The sequence below is a fragment of the Gobius niger genome (assembly GCF_951799975.1).
Source record: "Gobius niger genome assembly, chromosome: 16".
Lineage (NCBI taxonomy): Eukaryota > Metazoa > Chordata > Actinopteri > Gobiiformes > Gobiidae > Gobius > Gobius niger.
The window spans coordinates 5,984,111-5,996,600 of record NC_136867.1 but is presented as its reverse complement, the minus strand read 5'-3'; the positions used below and the strand labels follow the sequence as shown (position 1 = coordinate 5,996,600).

The 12,490-nt window shown below is 42.8% G+C and overlaps 2 protein-coding genes across 2 annotated transcripts in view; both read right to left on the bottom strand.

The window, feature by feature from the left end:
- Nucleotides 1-497: 497 nt before the first annotated feature.
- Nucleotides 498-4,679, bottom strand: LOC306976134 (glycoprotein hormones alpha chain-like). The gene is made up of 3 exons (XM_079574017.1): nt 4,576-4,679; nt 3,493-3,665; nt 498-617 (listed from the first exon to the last, which is right to left on the bottom strand). Exons 1-3 carry the CDS (start codon nt 4,655-4,657, stop codon nt 531-533), a joined length of 342 nt encoding a protein of 113 aa, XP_079430143.1. The 5' UTR covers nt 4,658-4,679; the 3' UTR covers nt 498-530.
- A 5,640-nt stretch (nt 4,680-10,319) lies between these two features.
- The window catches only part of stxbp6 (syntaxin binding protein 6 (amisyn)), a 110,101-nt gene continuing 107,930 nt past the window's right edge, over nt 10,320-12,490 (bottom strand). Inside the window, exon 5 of the mRNA XM_079573229.1 lies at nt 10,320-10,910. Within this exon, the coding sequence (XP_079429355.1) occupies nt 10,887-10,910 (24 nt within the window). The 3' untranslated portion in view covers nt 10,320-10,886. The remainder of the gene's footprint in view (nt 10,911-12,490) is intronic.

Genomic DNA, 12,490 nt, shown 5'->3' with positions numbered 1-12,490 from the left:
GAGCAATGCAATGTGGGAATGCAACCATGCCGGTCAGGCAAAACGGGGCAGCTTAGAGTAGCTTTAAGACACCACCAGCCTTGATACTTTTACATTATATTTGCAACACAGCAGGACCTTTATCCTGGAATACTGACAGTTGGCTCTTTGCACAATGCAGCTATTGTATAATTCATCAAATCAATGTGAGCCTGTAGTTTCAAGACAAACTCTCCGACCTTTATATACACAGACGTCTCCTCTGCTGAAGTCAAGCTCTTAACACGCACAAAGTTATCATCATGGAAGTCGATGTTCACCTGTTGAAAATAAGATTATTCCAGTAGGTCTAAGATATGTGCAACGAGGCCATTCTTGTGAAACTGATATAAAATGTGATTATCGCTGTACTGTAAAAAAAGACCAAGTAGTCTCTCATAATAATAAATAAAGAAAACATTTATTTGAACCACATATGACACACAGCGTAGACTACAAATGAAAATGAAATGCCCTCAGTCGGACAGTATTCAGACATAAGTTCATCCAGATCATACTTTGTGGTATATGCAGGTGCTGCAGTGACACTGGGTGTGGTTCCTCACTGTGAGCTGCAGATCATAGACGGACACCTCCACCTGCAATCAAGAACAAAGATGTTCAGAAGAAAAACCCTCTCAATTCTCCATCTGTCAGCATCATGTTCACAGCAGCCGTGCCACGAAATACGGCATTTTGCAGTGCCACCATCCCTGGCAGAGCTGTAACGTGCTGGACAATAAGGAGAGTCGGGATGTTTCCCAGTGGGTCACGGCACTTTTAGGCCGGGAAAGAAAAAAACATATAAACAATAATATTAACGGAGTGGACTCTCACAGTTGTGCTATTACAGGCCTAACGACTTTTAAGTGCATACAGGTTTTAAAGCTTTTGAAAATATAAGCTTTTTAGATTTGTGTAAAGCCAAACTGGAGGAAGTGTGCTTGGTTAAGGAGGGACACTGTAGGTTAGGTGTGTCCAAACCTTTGTCATCGAGGGCCGTATATTGGACTCTATATAGTGAGAAGGGCCGCAGATTTGTGAATTTGTCAATGTAGCGAAAATTTCAACTGGATGCATTTGGAAGGGCTTTTTGCTGTTCCCCACACCTTTAATTCTACTTGGAATAATAATGCCTTCTCTTTATTACAAGCTAAAGTTAGTTTGTATGGTTATAATTGTGCAGAATTATGAAACTTGATGTAAAAAGTACCATCTTCGGCAATGTGTGCCAGTTCAATAAGGGTTGTTAGAGTGTCATCCCTCGCTCTTCGAAGAACCACAGGTTTTTTTGACATGTGCATAAGCAGGAGAGCAGCAGTCTACAAAAGCCACAGACAAACCGTGGGCACTGTTTATAAAAGCCTTGACAGCTCAACGAATGCTGTTCACAGTCGACGAAACTCAACCAACACTATCACAGTTGACGAAACTCAACCAACACTATCACAGTCGACGAAACTCAACCAACGCTGTTCAGAGTTGACGAAACTCAACCAACGCTGTTCAGAGTCGACAAAACTCAACCAACGCTGTTCAGAGTCGACGAAACTCAACCAACGCTGTTCAGAGTCGACGAAACTCAACCAACGCTGTTCAGAGTCGACGAAACTCAACCAACGCTGTTCAGAGTCGACGAAACTCAACCAACGCTGTTCAGAGTCGACGAAACTCAACCAACGCTGTTCAGAGTCGACGAAACTCAACCAACGCTGTCACAGTCGACGAAACTCAACCAACGCTGTCACAGTCGACGAAACTCAACCAACGCTGTTCAGAGTCGACGAAACTCAACCAACGCTGTCACAGTCGACGAAACTCAACCAACGCTGTCACAGTCGACGAAACTCAACCAACGCTGTCACAGACGATGAAACGCAACCAACGCTGTTCAGAGTCGACGAAACCCAACCAACGCTGTTCAGAGTCAATGAAACTCAACCAACGCTGTTCAGAGTCGACGAAACTCAACCAATGCTGTTCAGAGTCGACGAAACTCAACCAACGCTGTCACAGTCGACGAAACTCAACCAACGCTGTTCAGAGTCGACGAAACTCAACCAACGCTGTCACAGACGACGAAACACAACCAACGCTGTCACAGTCGACGAAACTCAACCAACGCTGTCACAGTCGACGAAACTCAACCAACGCTGTCACAGTCGACGAAACTCAACCAACGCTGTCACAGTCGACGAAACTCAACCAACGCTGTCACAGACGACGAAACGCAACCAACGCAGTTCAGAGTCGACGAAACTCAACCAACGCTGTTCAGAGTCGACAAAACTCAACCAACGCTGTTCAGAGTCGACGAAACTCAACCAACGCTGTTCAGAGTCGACAAAACTCAACCAACGCTGTTCAGAGTCGACGAAACTCAACCAACGCTGTTCAGAGTCGACAAAACTCAACCAACGCTGTTCACAGTCGACGAAACTCAACCAACGCTGTTCAGAGTCGACGAAACTCAACCAACACTGTCACAGACGACGAAACGCAACCAACGCTGTCACAGTCGACGAAACTCAACCAACGCTGTCACAGTCGACGAAACGCAACCAACGCTGTCACAGTCGACGAAACTCAACCAACGCTGTCACAGTCGACGAAACTCAACCAACGCTGTCACAGTCGACGAAACTCAACCAACGCTGTCACAGACGACGAAACGCAACCAACGCAGTTCAGAGTCGACGAAACTCAACCAACGCTGTTCAGAGTCGACAAAACTCAACCAACGCTGTTCAGAGTCAATGAAACTCAACCAACGCTGTTCAGAGTCGACGAAACTCAACCAACGCTGTTCAGAGTCGACGAAACTCAACCAACGCTGTCACAGTCGACGAAACTCAACCAACGCTGTCACAGACGACGAAACGCAACCAACTCTGCTCACAGTCGACAAAACTCAACCAACGCTGTTCAGAGTCGACGAAACTCAACCAACGCTGTTCAGAGTCGACGAAACTCAACCAACGCTGTTCACAGACGATGAAACTCAACCAACACTGTCACAGACGACGAAACTCAACCAACGCTGTTCACAGACGATGAAACTCAACCAACGCTGTTCAGAGTCGACGAAACTCAACCAACACTGTTCACAGTCGACGAAACTCAACCAACGCTGTCACAGACGACGAAACTCAACCAACTCTGCTCACAGTCGACGAAACTCAACCAACGCTGTTCAGAGTCGACGAAACTCAACCAAGGCTGTCACAGACGATGAAACGCAACCAACACTGTTCACAGACGACGAAACTCAACCAACGCTGTTCAGAGTCGACGAAACTCAACCAACGCTGTCACAGACGACGAAACGCAACCAACGCTGTTCAGAGTCGACGAAACGCAACCAACACTGTTCACAGTCAGACGAAACTCAAACAACACTGTTCAGAGTCGACGATAGTTGACCATCTCCACACTGCGGTGGAACTTGCCCTTCACAGGCACGTATCCGCTTACCGTATGGAAGTCCGTGGCCACGCAGCAGGACGCCTCTGAGGTGAAGATCTTGGGTTGGACCATGCTCCGGAGGGTCCCGAGGGGAGTGGGGTAGGCCCTGGAGAAGCAGCAGCCCATGCACTGGTACACGGGGAGTTTGGGGTGCCTTTTCAGGGAGCACGACTCACAGCCGTCTGAAACAATTCACATTGAAATTATCACATACTTTCACTCACTGCAGTGTACTTAATACACGTATCCGTTTTCAAAAATGAGGGCATTCAGTTCCTACGTTTGCGGAGAGTTAGTGAGCCGGCTACTCAATGTATTTTTCCTATCCCCATTAGCATTTAGCTATCAAACATCGCAAAAAAAAAGGACATACACCATCTTGTGTTCATAATGGAGTAACTACGGAAATGAAATGGACACCCACCTGACCCCCACCTGAACCGAGCACGTTTTCTCCAGTTTGGTTTTACCCAAATCTCAAAGCTTAAAAAAAGCGTCAATATAGCGACGATAACAAGGATGAAAAACACAACACATAGGTGACGAAAATGCACAAAGAGTGACAAAAAACGTGCCGAAAAAGCAGCAAAATCGCAATAATACACAAATGACAAAAACAAACAAAAACGTGGCGACGTGGTCTTAGCTTTCAAATGAGACATTACACTGTGGCTTTCCAGTTGCTTAGATTTGGGGGTATAGGGAGTTTGACAGACACCTGTGTGATGTCTAACAAACCCAAATCTAAAAGCTTCTTGAAAAAAGTGCCAACAAAGCATCAAAAACATATAACCTTTAAAGACACAAAAAAAGCGACAAAAAAGTGACAAAAACGAGGATGAAAACTCAACAACAGAGTGACAATGCGTGATGAAAAAGTGACAAAAATGCAATGGAGACATTTTGATTAAATGCAAGTTTGAATCTGATTTGCTGCTTTTTCAATGACTTTTAGGACCTTCATTTGAGCATAATTCATTGAATGACTTTTAGTGCTTTTTAGTGCCCCTGTGGATAACCTGTTCTCGCGTCAAATCTCTCAATCTGCAAAATCTTTTCTAAATCAAGTCAAGAAGACAAAATCCTCCTCACCGTTTCTTGTGCCGTCCGCCGTATAGACGAACGCCGTGATCAGGAGCAGCAGCATCTCTGTGGAGCTCACCCAGACCTTCATCGTTCTCAACCACTGGCCCCAAACAGCCGGTCCTTCCTTCATTTTATACAGCCTCTGGGATTAACGCCGGCCTAGCCCACACAGGACAGTGACGCACGCTCTCCCTGACAACCCCCGGGGCTGGAAAGTCACACAGGAAACAGTGCCAGGTCCAAATACACATGTCAGGTACTGTGTTGGGTTTGGAGAGTTGATCGCTTTACCCATCTGGCGGCACGGTGGCGCAGTTGGTAGAGCGGGACATCTCGTGATCGTAGGTTCGAATCCCGGCTCCGGCAAATGCACACTATCGTTGTGTTTTTGGGCAAGACACTTCACCCTAGATGCCTCCAGTGTCTGCGTACATGAATGAGAGAGTGAATGGGTGACTGGTTCCTTACTGTACAGCACTTTGGGCCTGATAAAGGTAGAAAAGCGCTATGTAAGTTCAGTCCATTTACCATTTATGGGATGACACATCGCTCCCAATCGCCGGTGAGGAACCACCAGAGGTCACTATGCTAAAGGAGCTATGAGAGCTAGTATACAGACTCTTTTCCCTACCTCTCTCCTCAATGACAGCATTATTTGGACAGTTCTTATCATGGCGGACGCTGACACATATCTGGTTTGGCTTTAGACCTCTTGCCAATTTACTGGTTTCGGATTTACCCTAAAACTAATTCAAATATAGTTAATGACAAATATAAAGTAAATTCCATGAACCATTGCATTTGATGAAAAATATGTGACACAAGTGGACCTGTCAGGTTGGTTAAGAGGAAAAGTTCGTCTCATTGGTCAAAGGTTTTCTAAAAGGGACTTTAGAAAATATAATTTAATTTTATCCATCACTTTAAATGCTTGTGAGTCAGTACTTTGACTTAAGTGAGGAAGCAGGAGTACGTCTTCCGTCGCTGCTGACAACATGGATAAACCAACTCATAAACAATGATCATTTTCCACTCAGTGACTGTCTAATCCCTGGGCTTTTGTTTCTTAGTAACCAGATCGTTTATCACGTCAGAGGGGGAAAAGAAATCCAGATTTTGATCTTACAAGCACTACTATATATACAACCACAAAACCACAAAATGAAGGATTTGTGTGCACCAGCATGTAACAAAAACATAGGACAAGTCGTGTTCATTTTACACCTTTTATTCTGTATATTCTTTTCAACTAGGCTTCTGAGCACAACTAACAACTTTATTTTGCACTTTAGATCCCTTTCCCAAGAGCACCTATAAACTGTTGGAGGTAGAACAATCAGGCATATTGCTGTGGAATCCTTTTACTCTTCATAAACAGATCAAAGTGGTGCGAGCTCAATACTGCTCAGTCACAAACATGGATCTAATTACACTTCAGTTTTTTCCTCCCTCTTTTCTCAAAATATGACACTCCACTTGTGTAGATTCCTCTACTGCCACCAGAGGGCAGTCTTCAACAAGGCCAGGACTGAATATAGGCCACAAGTGAAGCAGAATAATAATAGTAAAAAGTACCAGCTTCATAAAGGACTTCTGTTTGTTGTATTAAACTGATGAAATGAAGTGTGACACTAGTCATATATTTCAAATATGAAGTGTGAGAAGTTGGTGAACAGAAAGTAGATTGAAACAACTTCCCCCCTCCCCCCCTTATTAAACCCTCACCTAAACCTTTACCCAGCAAACAAAAATGAGGATGAAAACGCAACAAAAGTGTGACAAAACAGCATCAAAAGAGCGACAAAAGAGTGTCGAAAACCCAAAAAGAAAAGCAACAATAACACAGCAAAAAAGTAACTAAGGAAAAAAAAAACAATGAGAAATCAACAAGAACACAACAAAAGTGCTTCAAAAATACGACTTGGCTTTTAAAATGAGGTATTACACTGAAACTCTCCATTCGAGCTGCTTGTAGATTTGGGCAAAGCCGAACTAGAGAAAATGTGCTGGGTTAACGGTACAGGCCACCGTTTTTACATACTGTTACGGCCCCAGGCCTCCAGGCTCCCGCCTTTCTTTTTGTATATTTTTGTTAGTGTAGCCTAAACCTGTTTTCTCCCATGTAAATTTGCTGCTGTGGTCCTGGGCTGCGATTGGTGGAGTGCATTGGAAGTCCTGGCTGCTGGTTGGGTCTCTGGCTTTGCTGCCGCCTGATTGGGGGAGCAGCTCAACACCTGGGGGGAGCTCGTTGAAGCCACCTGTGCCAGCCACTCCTATAAAAGGACTCCACCGTGGCTCATTCAGGGCGGCTGGTCCTTGTGGCCAGTACGCCATTTTGTCTGTGTTCCTTCGTGTCTGTCATGACTTTCAGTGTTTTCCAGGAACACTTGTTTTAGTTTGTGTCTCAGTTTGTTTGTCACTCGTTTTGCTATTAGGCCTTTTGTGACAAGTTTTGGAGACACTCGTAAGTTTTTGTCGAGTGGTTTTGTACACTTGTTTTAGTACCTTGCGTTTGGTTAACCCTTTGTACATATTGTAAGCAGCCTTTGTTCTTATGGTTATTTTTTTCCATCTTGTACACTCCTTTTAATAAATTACAACTTTATTTATCCATTTTACATCTTGGTTTTTGTTACTTCCTTTAACTAGCAGAGCCGGGTCGTAACACATACCGAGATATGTTCTTACCTGAGCTTAGACGAGTTGATGCGTACCTGTTTCTCCTGTTTCTTCTACCTCTTTCTCGCTCTTTTGTTCATTTTGTAACAATGTAATAGGTAATAGGTAAATAATAATAATAATAACAAAAAACAAACACTTGGACACATTTTGCCACTCTTTTTATTAAAACAATAGACATCCAAAGTGTTAGCGGAAGAAACAGCACAATAAATTTTAGGCCTAATGGAAATATCCCGCCGTGAGCTCAACAACATCAGTGCGTCTTAACAAGTCAACTTTGTGAATTCAAAACTATTTTCAAAAATATAGAATAATCTAAACATCTCCGTGAACATATCTGGTGTGAAATGAAGTCATTGGTGCAAGTTCTAAGTGTCGCTACAGTCCAGTACGGAACGTGGTTTTAGTTTGTGTTATACAAAAAAAAAAAGCACAATGTGAAATACTGCAAATACCAATACAGTTCAAGGTCTGTACAAAACCGGCCCTTTCACGGGACACATTAATCTCACGGACACGGAGACAGCAGGGGCTCCCAAACTCCAAAAACATTTAATTTAACTTATCTACCCACTTTTGTCAATCATGAAACCAAAATGCCTTGTCTTTACCATTCTATAATAACACGTGCTTCCCACTGCTGCCTGTAGAGGGCGCTCCCGGCCCATTTGAAATCCTGACCAGCCCCGTCCCTCGCTCCTTGCTGTCTTTTCTCTACATTGTTATTTCACATTTCAAAACATACACTCTCAAAAGAATGTTTCAGAGCATTGATGGGATCTGTGTTTTGGCTAACTTCCTGTTAGCAGGTGAAAGCTAAACACCATAGGAATCACAGAGATGCCGTTAGCTAGCTGAGCCTGTTCCTACAAACAAACACATTTGCTAGCCAGCGGCTCCCGGACCTGCTTGAGCTAGCACAAAGAGGACATGGGACACTCTTAGACGCTAATTTGTATCTGAAGTAAAATCTCCAAAGGTCTGTACATTCATTCATGACCTGAATGTGGTCGATGGTTGACAACAGCTGCAAACATCTGGATCCTTCATAATTTGTGATGTTTGATGGCTAACGTTAACGGCTATAGGGGAAATACATTGCACTAGGCTAACGGACTCTGAAAAGTGTCCCAGACTAGCCGACTTGCTAACTGCCCGCATGGTAAGGACTACTTCCTGTCCAAATGTTAACGGAAATTATAAATAAAATGAGATTTAAAACACAGAGGAAAAGTTCAATAAAGGTCAATCTGCGGGATACTGTGTATAATATAAATGAGATCTTCAAAATGAGTTCAGATGGTGGTTCTATTTGCTTGCATTAAATTAACGTTAGCCTTTAGCTACAAAGCTATACCCTTTGTTAAGTGTGACATCACATACACAATAATAAGCTAATTCCGTCCAAACTGTTGACAGTCCCATAAACGACAAAAACAAACTTTACCTGAATCTCCTGCTGAAATAACAGCAGATAAAAGACCAACAACTGTGTTACACCTAATTAGAATAATATGGCTCACCCTTTCTTCAAGAAAAATGAAGATATTTTAATATTTAAAATGAGCCTTCATTATGTATGAAAAAGGAAATCCAGAGTAAAAAAAAAGCTGTGTAGTTGGCTCATTATAGTGAATAATCTCCATTAGTTTATAATGGAATAAGCCCACTACAAATCCCATGATGCTTAGCGATATGACATCATGATCCTGAACTTTCCACCGAGGTACTCAAAGCGCCGAGGTACTCAAAGCGCTTTATAAAGACAGAAGTCTCTTCTGGTGACGAATTTATCCTGTTTAAAGTTTTTGGCATGTTTGAAGTAATTATCCAACAGCTGCTTGTTTCCTGAAACGTGCTGTTTAAATATTTATTGCAGCGGGACATGGCTAACTCTCCATAGGAATAAAACAGACATGAAACAGTTGTTACCCTAGAAAGTTTGAATGAAAAGCGTAATCCAGTCCAAAAAAGAAATAGCACAACCTCCCTGGCAGGTTCACGTTTTGAGTTTAGTGACATCTTATTTGATCATTTGGGAATAATGTCGCCAAACATACAAACGGATCTTGGATATATACAATTCGTGCCCCTGGACCACAGTTTGGGAACCCCTGCTGTGCTAGAGGAAAGATCCATTTGCTTTGTACATCAGAGGCTGGCCCACTCCCAGGAAACTCTCTGCCATGAACATAAATAATCAGAAAAAAAGAAGCTTACTCCCATAACCGCTGTAGTCGACTCTCTAAGAATGTGGCAGAAGAATTCCATAAACATTTGGTATGTTGTTGTATGTGTGCGGTCAAAAAGACAAGTCCATTTCCAATGGAGAGGTGTACTGCTGTCTGGTCAGTAGGGGGCAGTGTCGTCACTTAAATGGTGAGGTCTAACAGCACGCAATTATATTTGACTTTCTAAATGATGGATTAAAGGCCTAGACAAATGCATTTATGAGTTTTAATTAGCAGGTAATCCAGGGTTCTAAAGGCAACAATCAGAAATAATGCTGTGAGAAGAGTCTCTTATGTTTACAAACAAAGTGTCAATAAAAACTTTCAAATATAAGGAACTTTAAACTTTGTTTCAATTCTTGGCACATCAGTGTATTTATATAAGAACAATATATATAGCATTTATGTTCACTCAAGCTCAGCTCAAAGTTTTTCATAAAAGATAGTTATTAACTGCGCTTAAAGCCACACTGCGTAACATTTTACCCAATAAATACAATTGAAATAGAAGCACTTGACAGATATTTTCATCATTGAAAAATACCTCATAAATGTACAAAGATTTGCCTTTGCTGTGAGCGGCTCAGCTCTCCTAAGACATGACTGTAACTTTACCAGGAGCATGTTTTGTGTTGGTGCCAACAGTATAGTCCCAAATGTTGCGCAGTGTGCCTTTAAATTAAGCTGTTATTCAATACTTTACTCAAGAACAGCGGCATAAGCAGCGTTTTATTAAATGTAATGGTCCTGCTCCATAATTAATGAAAAACGTCGACTTTTGAAGACTATTTTAATCTTGATCAGAAATCCATCTTAACTGGTCAGTTGTTTTATCTGCCACCTCACTTATTAAAAATAGAAAACACAGGCAAATGTATGAAATAATCTTATATGGCAAAGAAAGGTAACCTACTTTGAGAAACAGTTTAAGTTTACCAAAAATGCTGCTTGAAATGGTGGTCGAACGCAATTGAGAAACAGCGCCATCTTCTGCCAGAACAACATGCAAACTACTACAGTGAGAGAAGTTAGAAAGTTTGTTCTGAATGATTTGCGAGCTCTGACAGTGACTCCCTAACACCACACTGCTCCATTGGAAACGACTCCATGACATAAAGGACTCTATTCTCGGTCTGACTGATGGCAACACCGTGTGGAAGCAGCAGAGATCTCAGAACAGTGCTATGATGAGGCTGGAATGTCATTTGGCTTGGTCAATATTCAACACACCAGGCCGGCGTGGTTTGGTGCGACCGGCCTCTTCGTGCTGTCTCTGATCCTCCCTTTGGCTCAGTGTGGATGAGTTAATTCATACAATATTATTCTAACAAACAGTGATTATATTAAAATCTCTTAAAAAAGGAAAGAGGAGATCCGTCTGTACATCCGGGGGTTGGCAGTGGTCTAACACTTGTGCTTCATGGCCAGCTGCGAAAACAAACACAAGAGAGAAATGCAGGTAAGAGCGAGGAACACGTTCACAATACTGCCACAAATACAGTATAGTATCTGTCTTATTGCTCTCCCTGGACCCAACAGGCATCAGAGCGTGGCATTACTTTGGCAATACCAGTAGCACCTAGACCTTTTTTCCTGATGTCGTATTGCTATTTGATATGTACTGTGGAAAGAATTCCTTAGAGGTTGCATCCTACACCTTTAAGGTAGGAAAAAATGTTTCGTGGCATACAGTATATTCATTGCAGCACTGCTTTGATCACGTGAATGATTAATTATGTCTTGTAATTTTAGTTTTCTTTTCATTTTACAATAAATAAAATTTTAAGAGAGAACTTTTTAACAATAAATAACTTTGTTACTAGATGGAGGCAGGTATTCCCCCACTGAAACATATTTTAAAATGTATTTGCAAGTCGTTTTCTGGCTCATACAGTGCATAATACTAAAGTATAAACTGCTCATGAAATATTCACAGCCAACTTATTACGCTTTTTGTAAAAATCATCCATTAAGACAACAGGGGCTTGACATGGCCGCTAGCCTCCTCCAGCTGTTCTGGGGGGTACCCCGAGGCGACACCAGGCCAGCTCGGAGACATAGTCCCACCACCGTGTCCTGGGTCTTCCACGAGGCCTTGTCCCACTAGGACATGCCTGGAACACCTCCTGACCAGGAGGTATCCAGAACAGATGCCCGAGCCACCTCAGCTGGCTCCTTTCGACGTGAAGGAGCAGCGACTCTACTCCGAGCTCCTCCCGGGTAACTGAGCTCCTCACCCGATCTCGGAGGGTGCGCCCAGCCACCCTGTGAAGGAAACTCATTTCGGCCGCTTGTATTCGCGATCTCGTCCTTTCGGTCATTACACAAATCTCATGACCATAGGTGAGAGTGGGAACGTAGATCGATCAGTAAATCGAGAGCTTTGCCCCGACTCAGCTCCCTCTTCACCACGACAGACCGATACAGCGACCGCATCACTGCTGACGCCGCCCCGATCCGTCTGTCGATCTCACGCTCCATCCGTCCCTCACTCGTGAACAAGACCCCGAGATACTGGAACTCCTCCACTTGAGGCAAGTATATCTCAAATAGCTGATAGTTAAACTGTTATTATTGTAGTAAATGTCTCAATCATAGTAATGTACCTAATCTTTCCTAAAACCGATGCCAATATGCACCAACAAAATATCTGGCCAAACTTTAAAATAATGTCTGGTCTATAATCCTGTGTATGAAGCTTCTAAAGGTGTTAGTGTTGAACTGTGACAGCAGGGGGCGCTCTAAATTCATGTTTTGTAGGCACTTCAGAGAGAGCTTGTTTGAAAGGCAGAAATCAGTAGAGATTTTGTCTATTGTGGTATAATCTGTCTGTCAAACGCTTCATCCCAACTACCCAATACTTATCGATCGATTTGTTGAAATCCTTTTTTTTTTAACTGACAACAACCTTAACGAGTTTTTCATTCAGCTCCAGTCTGAAAAGCCTCTGCATTTCAGTCCATTGTTGCATTATTAACAACGAACCGGCGCCAATTTGAAAACAAACG